Below are 19,186 nucleotides of genomic sequence, written 5' to 3'. Positions count from 1 at the left end.
AAGGAAAAATATTACATGCTCAAGTGCAAGCAAAATTTGACTTTTGAGGCCAGAAGACCATGCCACAGGGTATCCAACCATCTGTAATGGCTATAAATAGCAGACTGGGATGCTATACTCCAGGCATGCATGTATGGTTATTGTGTGGATCTGTGTAAGAAATGTATATACTGGCTCCATATACATACATACGTATGTGATGCGGTTGCATACTGTCCTGGCAGACCAAGTATACCTAAGCTGTTCTACCTTGCCCAGCCAATTGCAGTGCTGTGGCAGGACGGTGTTAGCTCCCTAAGCAGTGGTCCTCCAACCCATGGGGCAGATGTGCACACACGTCTGACGTACCGTCATTGCCTTTTCTGCCTCTGCCTGGGTTGTGCCAGCTGGCACTGCCTGCACTCCTCGTCATGGGCAGCACAGCATGCAGTCGTGGGGTTGCAGGCTCCCCTCTCCCCTCCATGTCAGCTAGAGCTAGGTGACTGTAGTGGTGCTGTCAGGGCAGCAAGGAGGCTAAAAGGCAGTGCAGAAAGCATGATGCTGTTTGCAGCACTCTCTTAGCTCAGTGCCGTTGCCCACTGAGCAATAAAGTGCAGGGACAGCACTTGATACTGCACTATTTCACTCCAGTGTCTTGCAGGCAAGAAGCAATCCTGGAAAACGTTGCAGTACTTTGTTGGCCATCACTGTGTTGTTCTTCCCGTTGCACAGAGCGGTGCACAGCTCTGCTCCTAGGGAGTGGGTGTGCTGCTGCTTGTAGCCTGCTGCAAGGTGGGCTGGGGCCAGAGTGACGGGCCTCTCAGTGTTGGATGCCACTACGCGTGGCATGAGCGTTTCCGTCAGAGCATAGTGCCAAGTTGTCTTGCCTGCCAGCACTGTGACACTGAGTGGCTGCAGCATGGAAATATATGTATGAATGAATTTCAACTGAGATACCGCTTAAGCTGATGACTCAATATGTGGTATCCTTTGTGGGAAATGTTGGGTAAGACAATCCTCTTAGTCAGGGGAGTCTCAGATCAGGGCAAAGCAAGTGTTATAGCCAGTTGAGGCAAAAGAAATGGTTTTTGAGAAATGGCAGCCTCTTTCATGGTTAATGCTGCTTAGGTGGGTTGTTCTGGGACTTAGATGTGTGAGCTTTCGCAATCACATTGTCACAGCGACAAACCTAGTCAACTGGGGTACAAGCCGTGCACATCACCATCAGTTCTGCAAAGGATTTAAGAAAGACTGTGCAGCTGAAGGTTTATCCACCCCAGTGGGGGATGATGGTATCTGCAGATGCATCATGGAAAATATAGCAAAAATGGGGTTCATGGTAAGTCTGCAGCTGCTGGCTGGGGGTGTCTGTGCGTGAGACGGTGCCCAGAAATTCTCAGGTGAGAGATGCTCCCCCCGACCAGCTGTTTAAAGGATGTTGGAAAGTTATTTCCATTCCCTCAGATTAAAGTCATCGTACAATATTGTGGCTTTGCAGTGTAAGGCCCAGATATGGCTTTGGACATCTGCCATTTGAGTGACAGACTGAAAAAAATCCTAACTTTAGGGTGGGTATTTTTCCAGGTGATAAGACTTTCTTAGTAGCTCTACCTACTACTGATTGTAGCAAAATGAAAGCGGTTTTCCCTGTACATGCCAGGGCTTGGGAAATAAAAGCTGTGATCCATAGAAAGTCAGAAATCAGGTAGATGGCTTAACACCCCAGAAGCACTTGAGAGCCGCGCGTGATTATTGGATTGATTTAAGGCTATTAGAACTGCTTTACTGTCCTTCTGTGTGCCACGAGAACCTGCATATGTGTGTACATATGCAGACACATATACCCTATTAGCCTATACACATTTATATGTACATATGCATGTATGTGTACATCGTCTCAGAAACCAAAATGGAAGCGGCTTTTCCCCCAGCGCGTAGTCTTTTCATATGGTTTAAAGCAAGCGAAATCTGCAGTTACAGTTGTGTGCTGCTGCAGGAGCCGTGTGAGCAGCCTGATTCTTGTATTGACGGCTGTAAGAAAGCAAACAGGTTGTCACAACAAATGTTCCTAGCCGTGTCCTAAAAGGGCTTCTTTAGTGTGAGGGGTTTGTGTCCAAATGGTTTTTCTCTGCTCTTGTTTAAGTGCCACTTCTGAAGAAATGTTGCAAATCCAGAACAAATCACGTGCTTGACATCAGGGATGTTGGAAAATTCATGCAACTGCTAAAATTCACACAGGATGGGCAAAGGGATGATGCCTGTTGTTCATTGTGATTTTTAAAACAGCCTTTGAGTTATGATTTCCACTGTGTTTTTACTCGTCCCCTTTCTTTTCCAGGGGTTAAAACCAATTTTAGCTCTTCAAGCAACACAGGCTGTACCTCAGTGCCTGAAGCCCGTGTGTCGGCTGCTGGAAGCAAAAGGTCTTTTTCTCACAAGTAAGCAAAGCAGTTTTTCCTGAAGAGTGAGAGAGTTGCTAGTGCAGAGAGAGACTACTATGTAAGGCCTTGCAGCTAATACATAAAATACCACTAGTGTGAGTTTTGAAACAATTTGGCTAACACTATGCTCTTGGGCAGCACTTACACTGATGAGAACTGTAATATGAGAAAGGGGAAAAAAAAGCTATATTTTTTGAGACCAAAACATGTCAGTAGGCCAGATCAGCCGACAGGTATTTTTTTGTTGTTTGTTCATAACAAGTATGGGAGATACCCTCAGGTAAGACAGAAAAGACTTCAGTTGGAGTGGAGGAGGAGACAACTGGGTGTATGTTGCTTAACAGCAGTACCTCTAAGAAGTTAACCTTAACCTTTTGGTCTTATCACTGTTTTCTCTTTGTAATAAACTGTCAGCTTGGCATGTCCCTTTCCAGGTCATGACCTTATTTTTTGTAGGAAGAAGTAGACAATATTGCCTTTGATGCTTTTGTATTCAACACCCTTGCCCAACCTTTCTGTAACTAAAACTATACGCAAATAAAAAAAAAAAATATATAGATCAGTTATCTATCTAAACAAATCTTTCAAGAAAGATTTCTGTAAGATTTCTCCCTATCATTTGTGAAGTGCAAATCCAGAGAGCTTGTGAATGCGAGGGTGAGGACATTTGGGTGGAGCAGCACACATTGTGCTCCACCCACAAAATCCCTGCTGGTTACATTTTTTGGAGTAGGTGGAAAGAGTTCAGATTGACAGGACGGGTTTCCTGCCCATTGTGGAAGTGCTGGCAGGTAGGCCAGGCCGGGACTGGCAGTGGGATACCTCTATGCTTAAGTCACACAGATGTCTCTGAGGTCGGAGTGTGCCCCAGTGCACAGAGATTGGCAGAATGATGCTTAATGAGCAGTTTCCTATCTGTGTCATGAGACTGTTAGAAAAATAAACATTACCTAAGCACTCTCTAGATTAAATCTAACCAGTAAAGGTACTAGCCGGGGGTGTGTGTGTGTGTGTGTGTGAAAAATACTAAGTATAATATGAAGCCCTAAAATCACCTTACTTGCAGTAAGATTCTGTATCATTGCATGTATTTCTGTGCATTTAAATGTAACTTTAAATTAGAGCATCCTGACCCACTTAATTAGACAGAGGTCCTCTGTAATAATGCTCCTTCAATTGCATTGCTGCGTTACGCACAGTCTATGTGAATTCTGCCTCACCCAAGAGTTGATGCTGTACTGTACGAAGTGGAAGGAGAGGTCTCCTTTGCGATATGTTCTCTTTTAACTGTTTGACTCAACTTCCTCTGAAAAATCTCAGTGTTGTCACAAACCACAGTCCAGCACTTCATTGTAAAATAATTATAAAATCACCCAAACCACAGCAGTGTGATGAAGGTTTGCAGCAGCCACCTTCCTTACAAACTGTTCCATTTTCAGAGGAGGGACGAAACCAAGTTAGGGAATCTTGAGAAGAGTTCTTGCTTCATAGTGCTGTGGTATTTAAATTTTTATGTTCAAGCCTCTTTGGTTGGCTGGATTTGCCTTCTTCTTTTCTGAAACCAGCCCATTCATTACAGTTTAGAAGAACCAATTCCATGAGAGGATGTAGGTAGCAGTGTAGCAGTGCAGGAAGACAAACCAAGTGAGCAAGCGAGGAACCCACCTTGGGAAGCTGTGCTCAGAGCACCTCAGTCCTTTGGCAGTTGCCAGCAGCACAGATACCAGTTGCTTTCAAGCCCACAGTCGACAGTCAGGTTATTTAATAAAGAGTGGGAAAAGAAAGGTAGATACGTATGAGGGAAACTGGAAGGAAGGAAGGAAGGAAGAAAAAAATCTGTGGTTTTCTTTGTCTATTTTAATACTATTTCAGCCTGCTCACAGTAGGCTTTGAACTATATCTAAGCAAATGAATGGTCAGGCATTGGAACAGGCTGCCCAGGGAGGAGGCAGAGTCGCCATTCCTGGAGGTACTTAAAAGATGTGTAGATGTGGCACCTCAGGGCATGGTTTAGGAGACTTGGTGATGTTGGGTTGACAGTTGGACTTGATGATCCTAGGGGTCTTTTCCAACCTTAATGATTCTATGGTTCTCTTCTATGATTCTATGAATAGTTGACAGTGGCAGCTGAAGCACCCTCTATGCCAAAGAGAGAAAGGAACAGTGGCTCAAACAAATCTGTTTTCATCACACACTGTGATCCCTCAGGCTGCTTGCCAAGGAGCATGAAAGCAGTCTTAGAGCAAACCTCCACGAGCAGGCATCTCTCTGCAGGTCTGGCCAGGAAAGGCTGAAGCATGGTTCTTTTGGCACTAGCCCAGGCTGCAGTCCTCTCATTACTTAATGGAGTCAGAGGTTCAGGGAATGTGGATGATCTGGTGGAGCCAGTGGGGACCGTGCTAGCCACAGAGAAACGTGAAAATGGCCACCGTTTCCCTAGATCACATAATTCAGACTGAGAGCCCCACAGTCAGTGAAAGAGTGTGCAGTGGCTGATGACTTCAGGACTTTCTTCCCGGCCACTCACAGTTATCTACCTGTTTTAGTGTGTAGACAACTTTGTGCGTGAAATAAGACACATAATGAGTTGTGTGATAAAGATAATCCAGTATGCTTTAACCATGTTGGTTCTCCTCCAGTTGTGGCCTTCATGGTCAGAATAATGGATCCTTATCCAACAAGTCCAGACCCAGCCCACCTGCTTCCCGTGAAAAGGCCCCTTTGTCAACACTGAGCAAAAACCAGCCGAGTCCTGCGAACACCCGTCAGAATTATGGGGCTTCTTTAGCCAGCAGAAGCAACTCAGGCTCAAACAAAGGAAGTGACAGCAGCCAAGTGACGAGGCAAGTCTTTATTTCAGCATCCTGGTGTTCAGCACACTGACTTACCTTCTCTGCACTCAAATGTGGCATCAGCTGGTTGTCTGGCTTGCCAAAGGGGTCGTGTTGCTCCTCAGCATGGGTGTGACTCTTCACATTGGTGGCTCGACAATCAACAGTGTGCTCTATCCCATGTAAAAGTTTTACTGTTTCAGTACTGTAAAATTCAAGGTTACTTTTAGTCAAAGCACTTTGTAACTGGTTTTCACTCCAAGGCAGGCTCCTTTCCGTGGTTTTATGCTGTCAGTTCTCATGTGGCTTTCCTGGTTCTTTCACAGAAAGGTCCTTTCTCCTTTGGAGAGAGTTGGGTGGGGTTGTATAGAAAATATTGTATGCTCGGGTGAAAATTCACCCTGCCCGGCCTTAGGTACCTCTGCGTGCAGTTTCCTCTACAGGGAAGAAAACTAATACCTGCGGGAGCGTGCGACACGTATTGCAGAGAAGAAATTGGTTGTTTCTCTCCCTCCCTTTCTCTCTCTTTCCTCCCACCCCAGGCAACTCAACAGCCAAGCATGTCAGATACACACCTAAAGCTAGACAGGATTAATGTAGGTTTCAGGGTGCTCGGCTTCTTAACTCACATGTGGAGCTGAACTCAGTCTGTACGCTTCCTTACCTGGCTGTGTCTGCAGCTGGGTGCCCTTGCCAATGGCCCAGCTGCCTGCTCTTGGGCACCGTTTTGGGTGAGGAGATGGCTAGGTGTTTTAAAGTTAAATGTCTCATTTGAGGTAATGGCACTGAAAACAAGTACGATAAATAGTAAATTTTGTACTATAGCCACAAATCAGCCATTTTCTCAAGTACTTTGATTTGCCAGAGGGAGTCACTTGTGTGGACACTGAGGAGCCCAAAATGAGTCAAGCGCCATATCAGTCTATGGGATGTGTTCCTTTTTGCCAGGACTGAAGAACTGTAGGAGTGATGTTATGTGATGGTGTGATGGTTTTTTTCTTTTCAGGCGATCAGGGAAATCTATTTCTTGTGGTCACAATTGCAGCACTAAGCCAGAAAATCCGGAGCGGTATTTGACTCCTCTGCAGCAGAAAGAAGTTACAATACGGCATTTGAAAAAAAAGCTGAAGGAATCCGAGTGCAAAGTTACAGAAAGGTATATTTCACTTCAGAAATAAGACTGGACAAGATTTATTCAGGAGCATTAAGGGATGGGAGTCCTGATCATTTGTACTCTTTTCTTGACCATGTAAAGTTTTCATTAAGAGATTTGAAATATGATCGGGCTGATTAGGTTGTTTTCAGGTATTTAAGGTTTCATTGTGTGCTCAGTGAATATGTACCGTGCACTTTTGTTACAAATATGGCTGTCTCTTTTTCCCTTTTTTTGAACTTTCCCGATAGAAGACTTTCAAAGGATAGTTCTTCACCAGCCTACTTTAGCACTGAGACCTTTTATACATAAAGAAAGTTCCACCTCACTCAGAAAATACGACGACAAATGTCCCCCTTTTCCCCTAATGAAAGAAAAGCTCTGACACAAACTAGTGTGCCCGCTTGTAGTTTTGTTGCTTAGATATGGACTTTTTTGCAATAGCACTTTGTATGGATGCTAAGCGAAGAAGCAACAATGTACATTACACAGCAACAGATGTTCTCTCTTTTACTAAAGCTGTGCTCTGAGAACTGGCTTTCCAGCACACACAACCCAAGCGGGCACAAAGGGTTGTTTGAATGGAGCCCCAAGGTAGAGTCCCAGGGACCCCTTGGTCCTGCTTTGGGTGGCCCAACATCTGTACCTGTGAGGGCTGGATCTCACGCAGGGGGCCCTTCTCCCCACTTGCTTGCAAGTGGAGGCAGAAGCCTCTGGATCCATGCTGAGCTGGGGGGGTGCAAAGCAAGCCGGGTGCAAAGCAAGCCAGGTGCCTGCAGCCCTGAGCCATCCTGCTGTCTGAGGCCACTGTTGGCTCTGGCTATACGTGACGAGCTGCTGGCAGGCACAGGGGACACATCCAGGCAGCTGTTTGTCATTTCCTCCAGGGTGAGGCAGTAGATGAGATGTTAAGCGCTGTACTGGTTGGACCTAACCCAGAGGCCACCACTTCACCTCAAAGTGTCCAGGATCACAGCATAGCCCACAAGGCTGCTGGCTGTGTGGCAAGGTTGGTGACTCCAGCTAGGAATCAGCCAGTGTGTCTTGGCAGCCAGCTGACATCTCTGCCAGTTCTCTCAGAGGTGGCAGCAAATGATGCATGGAGGAATTTGCTTCTTCCTTGGAGCATCTTTGCAGCATAGCCACCCCAGTGAGGTGGAGCCTCACGTTGACTCTTTAACTAGGCAGTCACCAGAAGTGTTACGATATTTTTATTTTGCTCCAGGGAAAGAGAAATCGAAAAGCTCAAAGCTCAGGTGGAACGTATGAAGGAAGACTGGATCGAAGACGAGTGTAATCATGTGGAGATGGAGCTGAGCCTCTTGGAAGCAAGGAGGGAAATTAAAGAACTCAAGCAAGTTATTGAGAGCATGAAGAACAGCTTGGCTGAGAAAGACAAAAAATTTCAGAAATACTTCCTAGAAATAAGCATTGAAAACAAGAAACTGGAATCTTTGGTGTCGAGCATGGAGATGGCCCTGAACAGCTCTGTGAGAGATGAGCAGCGCCCGGAGTACACGTGTGACTCTGAGGGGAAGCCGTTGTGTACCACGATGCCAGACAACCCCACCACAGAGGACCAAGCTCTGGAGGAGCTGGCAGATAGTGGGCTGTTTCTTCATGAGGACACAGCTAACGGGACTGATTTATTTGAAGAGAGTTTGACCACCACAACCCCTGAGTTGAGTGAGCCAGCTCCCTCCAATTCTACTGTGAATCAAGAGATGCTTGAAAATGTTCTGGATGAAAAACTAACTTTTTCCCAGGAGGAGGAGGAGAAAGTCAGAAACATGATGGTGGAGCAGACCATCCACACTGATGTGGTGCCATATAGCCTAGAAGGGGAGCAGTTCATTCAAAACATGTTCAGAGCTCAGAGCTCAAGGTGCCTGTCCTCTAAGCCCGCCTTCTTCACTGAAGGAATTGGGTCAATTTCTCTTGAAAGCCTCAGTGATTCTGGTATCGTAGCGGACTTAACTCCAGGTGAGCCAAATTCGACCATCCTTTTGTCTCCTGTGACACCTCCATGCAGGAAGGTGGAGCACGGAGTTAATGAAAACCATTTTGTGGAAGAACTTGATTTTACAGAACCTCATGATGATGAAGTCTTTGGGTACGTCAATACTGTTTCTCAGACAGGAATAAAGAAGAGATACTGGAGCAGCAGACTCGCCAGCGATCTGGCTGTAGCAGCCCCTGTTGTACCAACTATCATGCGGCCTTTCAGTACTCATGGAGCAGGAACAGATCTCATTTACAGTACTAGAGCGTTGTTTTGCAGTTCTGTCCTAGTCCACCGTTTTGCTCTTGACTCTTTGATTTGCCCTATAAATCGGTTTGAAAACATGTTACTTGTTTCAGAATGGAAAAGGTAAAGCCTTTCTACAGGATGTTTGTAACTGGTGTTTTTTGAGAGTACTGCTGCCTACAGAAATAGTCCTCCTGCTCCCAGTCACCATGTTCCCCACCCCCCCACCCCACCGTGCTGGTGTCTTTCTGGTGCCAACATATCTGCACAGTGAACATGACCAGGGAGATCAAGGAGAATACAGTGAGTTCTCTTTCATGTTTGTTTGCTGAATGTTAATTTGTTGTTTGTTAAGCTCAATGAGTTTCCCTGGCTGCTTCACTGGGCAAATATACCAGCACTTTGCACTGGCTCAAGCGTAGCGTGAGACGTGCACGGGAGCAAACGGCCAGAGAAAGGTGGGCTATTTCTTTAGGCAGCACTAACCTAAAGCTTTTGTGAAATTACAGTGTTGAGTGACACGGAGGCTTGTTCCCGCTAAGGATGTCACACATGTATTCCAGAGAGCATGCTAGTGTTATCCATTCGTTGTCCAAAGAGTCAGTTCAATTTAGAGGTAAACCCCCTATTCCCCAGGCAGTTTCCAGCACATTGTTTGTTCCTGTCTTGTGTAGTGTTCTTCTCAGTTGTACAATTGCTTGAGTGTTTCACTGGTCTTGTGTGTTTACAGGGACTGTAACCAAAAAGGTACTTTGTTGAGAGTCTTGAAACGTGTTAGAAAGATAAGTATAGGTGTAGGTACAATTTGAGTGTTAATGTTGTTTTAAAGTTTTAATGTGTTGGAATGTTGTAGTCATATGAGCCCTTTGAAATGTATTGTGCTTTAGCTTATTGTTTATTTAATTGTTTCATTGTAAATTACCTTTATAATCACAAGTTCAATGAAGCCTGTTAGAAATGCTAAATGTGTGAGTGTTTTATTGTAGCAAAGCCATATAAAATAGCCGGTCTCAGCTGAGCTATTGGGCACAGGCAGAGCTGGCGGAGGCACTGTATCAGGGCATAAGGAACCATCAGGACCCAAAGAAGAGAATTCTGCTGAGAAAAACTCTATTACAGCTCCAAGCATAAGCACTCAGGCAGAGAAAAAGGCTCCAGGTGGTCTGTGGACACACATGCCACCTGCATGACTGCACCCATGCTGAGTTAACAAATGCAAGTGCCTAATCTTTAATTCAATGCAATCTTCCAGAAGCTTGTAACTGCTCATTTCTGTGCTGCCAGGAGAGTGTCAGTCTTCCCGGCATTTAACAGAAGTCCAGAATACCTTGTTTAATTAATCTGAGAGCCATGCAGTCTCAGTGTGCCCGCTGAGATGCCACTGTGACCATCAAACCAGAAATTCTTCCTGTCCAAAACTTGAAATCCGTGCATAGTTCAGAGGAGGGCAATGCTAACCAACAGGCGACATAGCGGTGTTTGCCTGCCTCCACCCAACCTTTCAACAACACCTCTGGCCGGTTAAACCTCACTGGCTTCCAGCAAAGCAAGTGTAATATTTCTCTGTGCAACCCAGAGCAGAAGAAGCCTAGTGAAGCCAGACAACGCCATGCACTGCCCTGCCGCTTTGGGGAAGAATGGAGTTATTAGCCACAAGGAAGGAGGAATAGTTGGCCAGCATGTGGGGAGCATTTGCAACACTCAAGAGGGTGACGTGCACCAATGCTTACAGAGGCAATTCAGAGACCTTTTGCATCCTTGTAATGCGAGGGTTCTGAATTACTTGTGTTTGCAACAGATTCTCTAGTGTTCATTAAGCATTTCACTAAGGAAGAGGAATCAAACAGGCATGTTGATGTAACACAGGCTCCAAGAGTTCACAAAGATGAGAACATGAGAGCGCCTTGCTTCCTCTGCCAGCAACTTCCTCTTCCACGCTCACCTACCTTGTTGGGTTCCTGCAGGCCACTTGACTTGCCTTATGACACTACTGCAATACATAGTTGCTGCAAAGTCACTTTCAAAAGCTTTTCTTTTAAGTACCTGGGCACAAGGGCCAAAATTAATAGGTTGGCGGGTGGAGGGGATGGGACTGGAACACATGACACAACATGCCTTATTGCTACTTCAAAGCATGTCTGTTCAAGGCTGAGAGCGCAATATTTTATATGGGATTTTACCATCTTTATCACAATTTTGGGTCTCTCTTTAACAGCCACTATTGTTTAAGTGATCTTTGCTTTGAGTGGTGGTGAAATGGAGCATAGTTTAGAGGACTAGTTTAGATCTTCAGTTCTAGGAGAGAGATTCACCTGTGACTACGTGGGTGTCTTTTGCAGCAAGCAGGCAACAAAGCAGTATGAACCTACACTTACATTTAAAATGTCAATAGGCTGAACTCATTTCAAACCATGTTTTGGACGTGGTCCATGTTTAAGACACAAGGCGCTAACACCAGAATAACGTCAAAATTGCTTCTTGCCCTTAAAAATCTTCTGTCCGCTCAACTCTCATAAATTATTTAACTATGCTCAGCAAGAGAGTTCCCGTCACATTCCTGATAGAAGTCCGTGCTCTGATCTCTACCTGAAATACAGCTCGCTTCCAAGCTGCCACCTTTCCTCCTCCATCCTGCAAGCATGTAGACAGCTCAAGGTACCCTTTGTAAGAAGAGGCCTGAAGTACCACGATAAATGCTCCAGTCCCAGACTTTGTGGGGCTGGCCTTTGCTCCCCGATCCACAGAGGATATCCCAGTTGTTGTGACAAATGTACCACCTTGATTTTTCCCCATCTAATATTTGGCTTTACTCTTAGTCATGATTCACCTGGATCCTGCTGCTGCTGTATGGAGCAGCTAGGGGAGGACCATTAGCCTCCAAAGAGTTCAATAAAACCTCCTCCTTTTTCTGAGTTGAGAAATTGTTCATACCATACTGAGGCAAGAATTGAAGTCTTGCCTCAAAGTGTGCTGGTGGGGAGGACAAGCAGGGCATAGGTTAAGGGTCAGGTAGCAGGTGGCTGCTTGAATTCATGCTTACAGGGTAGCATAGGAACCAAGGCGGCTCCTTCCCTGGTTGAAGCAACACCTATTGATAATCCCATTATGCATTTCTCTATTTCTCTTTCTAATCCAGGCTCAAAGAAGCCTTTCTTTAATATTCAGCTGAAGAGGTACCCAACATGCCTCTCAGCTGCTGAAAACACCGAGGCACAGGCACTGCCCACCGCCTCACCAGAGATTCACCTGCATGCTTACTTAGGTCCACCCACTCACAAGGCTCTTCTTCACTTCTGATCACTTCCTCATTTTGCCTTCTTTCCCCCCCCAAATCAACTACCTCACCTAAATCCCAACCGCTAGAAATGCGCTAAAATTGAACCACTGTTTTATTTATGTCCTACATGAGCAGAACAGGGGAGCATTTTCCTCCAAAACCCTTCAGACAAATGAACATGGGGCATTGCAAACACAAGCAACTATAGCGCAGGAAAACATATGAAACCAATGCATGCTGTTTTGACATACAGACTACTAGCTACGAGAGCACTGTACCCTTTCTGGCATTATGTCAGGACTTGGTAGAGTAGATGGGAGCAATTCCTAGAGCAGTTGTGCTCAAGTACAGGCAGGGAAATGGAGGGAAGAACAGCAAAACAGTGTGAGTACGCAGCAGGAGAGGGCAAAGCAACGCAGGAGGGCTGATGTGCAGGAGGTGGCAGCACCTAATCGTTTTTAAAACGGCTGAAGGCTCAAAAAACACGAGCATTCTCATGACGCAGTCAGGGGCTTTGTTTCTAACTTCTTAACTAGCCAATGTTTTGTTATTTTTAATAAATAACATCTAGTTGCACCTATTTTACATTGTCTCAGAAATAGCAATAGTAAGCACTAAACTAATTTTTTTAGAAAGATGCGATGTCGCTTCCAACCTAAACTAGGCAACAGGTAGTAGGTTTCCCTGCCCTGTGTCAGCAACAGGGAAAGAATTATGACATGTGCCTCCTTACTTCATCAGTGTGGTTAAAAGGACAGACGCGGATTGCTATTAAAGCTTATTCACAGACTTTCTTCTTATCTCCAATCCACCATCAGATACTTTAGAGGTGTGTACTAGGAGCAGATTTGCTTGCCATACTGCTGTTCAGTCTGGACAGACTGCAGTCATCGATTCTATTCCAGCCAGAACACTTGCGCAGAAGATACACACAAAAGTGCATATTGTTGCTTTCTAAAAGGTATTTTAAAATTTCACATTTCTCAATGACTTCTTTAATGTCTAAAAATTGCTGTCAAATCAGTTGGTCTCTGCAAGATTTTAAGCAGCATGACAAGCATACTAAATATTTTTTAAAACTTTTCTCCATGACAAAGGCCATTCAGAGTAAGTCTTACTGTCTTTACTTTCTCAAGTACTTCTCTTTTAAGCAGAACTTGTGTCTTACAACTTAGTTAAAAATTCTATTTTTCGAGGCAGAGGTGATCTAGTCCCCCCGCCCCTTCCCATTCTGTTACAACTTCACAGGACCCTGGATACACAGGGAACCCGTCTCAGGCACAGGATTTGCTGTCCTCGCTCATCTGCCACAAGACAGCCCATGAATTCAGGGATAATAGCATCCGCACAGCAGAAGATGCAGGAGGTATTCACTGAAGTTCTGAGCTGCACCTAATAACCACATGGACCCTCCTCCTCCCACACACCTTGCCCTCCAGCAGACATTAACTTTTCTTCTTCATTAAACTACTGTTGTCTTCTACTGCCTATTTACCTTGCACGCTTTTCTGACAGGAATCCCACTGTAAATACATACAGTAAGTGTACAAAAATGGAACCTGAGAAGTGCTGTTAACTGAACTGAGAATTTTCACACTTAGATGTATTCACAGGAGGACACCTTTTTTTCAGTTGTACTACCTATGCAACAAGTATACAGCGTGAGACTTTTTTTTCCCCTTAATGTAGGAACTAGAAGAATTTCTGCTAGAAATACAAATTTACCAATACAAGTAAGCGATTGAATTGCTCCCCTACGTTCACAACATTAGCCTTCATAAGAAAGGAGCAGCACGCACCACTGCTGTGTAGCGATGCCCCTGCTGTTAACCACTGTAGTGTTGTAAAGGGGCAAGGTAGCACAGGGGCTGCAAGTGACAAAGTGACAAGAAATCCACTTTTGTGTTCAGCTGTAACTTGTGCTCTACCAGAGCGTACTCTACCAGGAGTACGTTGAGAGTCGCAGGTCACCTTTAACAAGTAATTTTCTTCTGCACGCGTCAATATTATCTCCCATGGAAAAATGTGAAACATTTATAAATACCTTTATGGAAAGGCAAAAGCAGACATTCTCGATCAGGCAGGAAGCAAAGGGTTCTTTAAAACTGTTTAATTACATGTTTCGGGTAAGCATAGACAATACAGGAGATTTACCACACTCTTAGGTATTTCCATTCTTTTCTCTAGGCTTGAACTATTCATTAAGGATGTCTTTCAGTCAACATCCTTGCTCAATCACTTTTGCTGCAAAGAAGGGTGCTGGAATAGGACTATTGCAGGAAACTTCATTCCATCAAGGCATGATTTTCTGTGGGCTTTTTTTCTCCTTTAATAACCACCTACTAGTCGTTGAAGATATTCGGAGAGAACCCTGCCTTCCAAGATGCCCTGAAGAATGTACTGACACCAAACGGTTGGAGTCCTAGAAATGCTGCAGCCCTAGAAATACTTCAATCAATACCAATATGTATGTTGTAGAGCTGAAATTCTCTTTTTCATTGGCACTGTGCCACTGATGCCTGGCTTGTGTCCGGACACTTCTACATCAGTTTTGTTTTCTTCTTCTTTCATTAGCCTTTGGGCTTCTTCCCCCATTTTCTTTCGTTGCTGCGCTGCTTCTCTTTTTTTTTTTTTCCCCTTTCTGCTACCTGTTGTTGTCTGCAATTAAAGAAAATGTGAACTGCTAAAGAACACGAGTCCAATTTTCAGCATACTTTAAGTTCCTGTCAGAAATGGGTTATAATTAATAATTTGCCCAAATATTTTACGATCTAAAAGCCACTCAGTTCTCAAGGATTCAGTGTGTCAGGGAGAACGTAGGACAGTTGTAAGGCCCAGAGCTATTTAGACAAATCTAATGCTTCAAGTAACAATACTAGCTGTCTTTTTCAAAATCAGACCAAAACAATTTGACTTGCCTAGGACATTGGCTTGTGTCCCTCCTTCCCCTCAGTAGAGGCATCAGAAGCTATCCTCTTTGTAATGCAAGTACTACAAACATTTTCTTCATGATCAGATGAGGTGACAACTTCTAATGTTCCTTTTCATGTATTCAGCATCTGTGTTGTATTCTATTGCTCAGTACAGATAGAAACAATAGCCTTTAAGGAAAAAAAAATTAAAGTCTACAGTTGTGTATCCTTTTAGCATTATTTCTTATCACTGCTATAAAACCCCAGACATCACTACCTGCTAGCTCAGAGAATCTGTCGACAGAAATAGGTTTCTAATTTCAACAAATACATGGCTGACTAGAGCAAAGGAAAAAAGTAACCCCCAAATCCACTTGTTTTATTCCCCACTTCAGCTAGAACACATCACTGAGTGGCGCCGGGGCAACAACTGGATCCATACTCCAAGTGGCACGTTGCAGCTCTCTCCTCGATTGCATAAGTAGTAACAGAATGATGTTAGGAGGTTGCTCCGGCTTTGCGTTCAGTTTATTAGATTAGAAAAATCTGTCAAGCTGCTTGCAAGAGGGCTTAAAAATAAAAATGAAGCTTCATTAGTTTGAAAAGGTGAAATTTAACACAGATTCGGTAAGAATAAAGATGTGCTTATTAAAAGAGAATCAAGAATTCTCATTGACAAGGCCGTAAGGAGTTAACTTTCAACATGCCTAAACTACCCGTGCGCATCCACATAAGTGTGTAAAATGCAGAGAATTAAAAGCTGTCATCATTGGATGCAGCCGTGTCTGGTAGATGCCAACTATGGACAAACTGGGCACACAAAACTTAGAAGTATCTGAGGTACAAAGGCTTCATGTTATCTTTGGACTGGGTAGGACAGGAGAGGGACTGCACTTATTCAGTACCTTCACGGTTTCCCTTCATTGATTATTAATGGCCAGAAGTTTCCCTATGCTCTGTTAAGCTGCTCTGCTGTCTGTCATGGAAGAATGAAATTAGTAATTTGCATCAGGATCTACCTCCCAAGTTAACGGAATTCCCAACGGTGTTTTTGAGGTGATGTCCCACTGTTGTACATTCCACCAGAAGGCCAGGTAGGTGACAGTGCTGTCAGTCTAGCATATGCAGAGTAATAATGTTTGCCACTTTACAGTAGCAGATTTTTGTATGTTCCCTGCACCTCTGAACCGATGCAGAAAGGAAGACGGTATATGCGCACTAGCCTGCATGTAAAGGCAGCGGTATTCCAAAAAGCCACATGAGGCGTTAAGCAGTGCTGCTATTCATTTGCAATTCTGAAGTGAGGACAGTCACAGCAGATCATGTTTCTGCCCCACCCTATAAACTGCACAACACACAACTCCTCTGCACAGAGAGGTGGTTTCCATGCACTCCGCTGGCTGAGTAATTTTATTGGACTCCAGTAGCATCCAAATGAGAGGAGACCTTCACATTACCTCAGACAGAGGAACTGAAGTCACTGAAAAATAAATACAAGCAATAAATACAACCACAAAGTGATTACCTTTTCACTGCTCTTTTACTTGGTCATTATTCCAAACATTGATCTCTATTCCAAACTTCCTATGCGTATTCAACATAAAGCTACGACCTTTCAGGCTCAGAAAAGGTTTCGTTTCTCAATAAAGAGGCACCTATGATGAACTACAGCCACATGTGACTCATTCTTTCTGGGTTCCAAAGCAAGAATTTGAGCGGAGTTTGGATGGAATGATGCAAGCTGTTTAAACCAGGGAAGTATTCATTCCTGATGTCAGCCTTGCTTTGCATTCCTAACACAATTTATGCCCGGATGTCGTGGTTTAGCGGCAGCTCAGCCCCACACAGTCGCTCGCTCACTCCCCCACCGGTAGATGGGGGAGAGAATCAGAAGGGTAACGCTCGTGGGTTGGGATAAGAACAGTTTAATAATGAAAATTAAAAGAAACAACAGTAGAAATGCAATGTGAAGGAGAACAACGAGAGGCGCAAAGCCCCGGGGGAGGGGGGAAGGGAGGGGAGGGGAGAGGGGGAACGAACCGCCGGAACAAACCGCACGCGCCGCAGCCGCTCGCCGCCCGCCGACCCGACGCCGCGCCGCCCGCGCGCTGCCACTGCCCCCCCTCAATATACTGGTCATGGTGTCACATGGTATGGAATGAACCTGCCATTGGCCAGTCGGGGTCAGCCGCCCCCACCATGGCCCTGCCCCTCCCAGCCCCCCCTGCCACGCCACGCGGCAGAGCGCGGGAAGCTGGAAAGGTAGCTGACCCCCACAGTGAGGAGAATTAACCCCTTCTCAGCCAAAACCAGCACATTCTCCACCCCTTATTCCATACCACTTACACCATGCCCAGGTCCCATATGATGCAATACAACCGTACCAACCACCACCCCTCCCCTTCCCATCCTTTAACATAATACACAGACATCATTCCCTTAGTTCATGGATCTTCCCTGTAAAATGTCCATTAAAATGTCCATTGAGTTCACGCAGTCCATGACTCTGGGCTCCATCTGTTGTATCAGTCTTTCCGGGTGGGAGAGATGGTGTGTGGCGTTGGGTTGCTGCATACCGAGTCAGTCATCGTTCCATCACTGCTGCACGGCTTGTTTCATAGTTGATCTTCCATGGGTTGGGAGGCTCGTACTCTGATATCATTGATACAACACAGAGGTGACACACAATATTATATAGCAGTTCACATTGTGCCATTCAGTTCATTGACTGTTTTCACCCAAAATCAAATCCCCTTGAGGCACACATCGGATTTCTCCATCCTCCCGCATCACCCACCAAGTGCACCCAGGTCCTCGAGCAAAAACAATCCCACGAATGGGTTTGCCTTTGCCAGAGGCAGGAAGAACCCAGACTGTTTTGCCCAGCATACTTTTTGTGTGCACTACAGGGACTCTATCCCCTTCCACAGTATGTAGGATTTCTGACTGGGCAGGGCCAGCTCGGTTGGCAGATCCCCTCGTGTTGACTAACCACGTGGCTTTTGCTAAATGTGTATCCCAGTGCTTGAATGTCCCACCCCCCATTGCTCTCAGTGTGGTTTTTAACAGTCCATTGTACCTTTCAATTTTCCCAGAGGCTGGTGCGTGATAGGGGATGTGATACACCCACTCAATGCCGTGCTCTTTGGCCCAGGTGTCTATGAGGCTATTTCGGAAATGAGTCCCATTGTCTGACTCAATCCTCTCTGGGGTGCCATGTCGCCACAGGACTTGTTTCTCAAGACCCAGGATAGTGTTCCGGGCAGTGGCGTGGGGGACAGGATATGTTTCCAGCCAGCCAGTCGTTGTTTCTACCATTGTAAGCACATGGCGCTTGCCTTGGCGGGTCTGTGGGAGTGTGATATAGTCAATTTGCCAGGCCTCCCCATATTTATATTTCAGCCATCGTCCCCCATACCACAGAGGCTTTACCCGCTTCGCTTGCTTGATTGCAGCGCATGTGTCACATTCGTGGATAACCTGTGCAATAATACCCATGGTCAAGTCCACCCCTCGATCACGAGCCCACCTGTATGTTGCATCTCTCCCTTGATGGCCTGAGGTGTCATGGGCCCACCGAGCTAGAAATAGTTCACCCTTATGCTGCCAGTCCAGATCCACCTCAGCCACTTCAATCTTGGCAGCCCGATCTACCTGCTGGTTGTTTCGATGTTCTTCAGTGGCCCGACTCTTGGGGACGTGAGCATCCACATGCCGTACCTTTACAACCAGTTTCTCTACCCGGGCAGCAATATCTTGCCACAATGTGGCAGCCCAGATGGGTTTGCCTCTGCGCTGCCAGTTGCTTTGCTTCCATTGCTGCAGCCAGCCCCACAGGGCATTTGCCACCATCCAGGAGTCAGTATAGAGATAGAGCACTGGCCACTTTTCCCGTTCAGCGATGTCTAAGGCCAGCTGGATGGCCTTTACCTCTGCAAACTGGCTCGATTCACCTTCTCCTTCAGCAGTTTCTGCTACTTGTCGTGTAGGACTCCATACAGCAGCCTTCCATCTCCGGTGCTTTCCCACAAGGCGACAGGACCCATCAGTGAACAGGGCATATTGCTTCTCATCTTCTGGCAGTTTGTTATACAGTGGGGCTTCTTCAGCACGTGTCACCTCCTCCTCTGGTGATAATCCAAAATCTTTGCCTTCTGGCCAGTCCATAATCACTTCCAAGATTCCTGGGCGACTGGGGTTTCCTACTCGAGCCCGCTGGGTGATCAGTGCAACCCATTTACTCCACGTAGCATCAGTTGCATGGTGTGTAGAGGGGATGTTTCCTTTGAACATCCAGCCCAGCACTGGCAGTCGGGGTGCCAGGAGCAACTGTGCTTCAGTACCA

General features: G+C 45.6%; 2 protein-coding genes across 2 annotated transcripts; one reads left to right on the top strand and one right to left on the bottom strand.

Annotated features, from left to right (window-relative positions):
- Window positions 1-978: 978 nt before the first annotated feature.
- Window positions 979-12,704, top strand: LOC142055668 (syntabulin-like). Its single transcript, XM_075089787.1, is given in 8 exon segments — window positions 979-985; window positions 2,318-2,417; window positions 5,060-5,263; window positions 6,258-6,407; window positions 7,630-8,290; window positions 8,292-8,337; window positions 8,340-8,739; window positions 12,671-12,704. Coding segments are annotated over 8 exon segments (1,602 nt in total).
- Window positions 12,705-16,753: 4,049 nt separating this feature from the next.
- LOC142055070 (uncharacterized) lies at window positions 16,754-18,879 on the bottom strand. Its single transcript, XM_075088510.1, has 2 exons — window positions 17,921-18,879; window positions 16,754-17,493 (listed from the first exon to the last, which is right to left on the bottom strand). The coding sequence occupies exons 1-2, from the start codon at window positions 18,691-18,693 to the stop codon at window positions 17,457-17,459; spliced, it is 810 nt and encodes a 269-aa protein (XP_074944611.1). The 5' UTR covers window positions 18,694-18,879; the 3' UTR covers window positions 16,754-17,456.
- Window positions 18,880-19,186: the final 307 nt, after the last annotated feature.

Source organism: Phalacrocorax aristotelis, chromosome 3, assembly GCF_949628215.1.
Source record: "Phalacrocorax aristotelis chromosome 3, bGulAri2.1, whole genome shotgun sequence".
Lineage (NCBI taxonomy): Eukaryota > Metazoa > Chordata > Aves > Suliformes > Phalacrocoracidae > Phalacrocorax > Phalacrocorax aristotelis.
The sequence above is the reverse complement of the archived record's forward strand: the minus strand, read 5'-3'. Positions and strand labels throughout refer to the sequence as shown.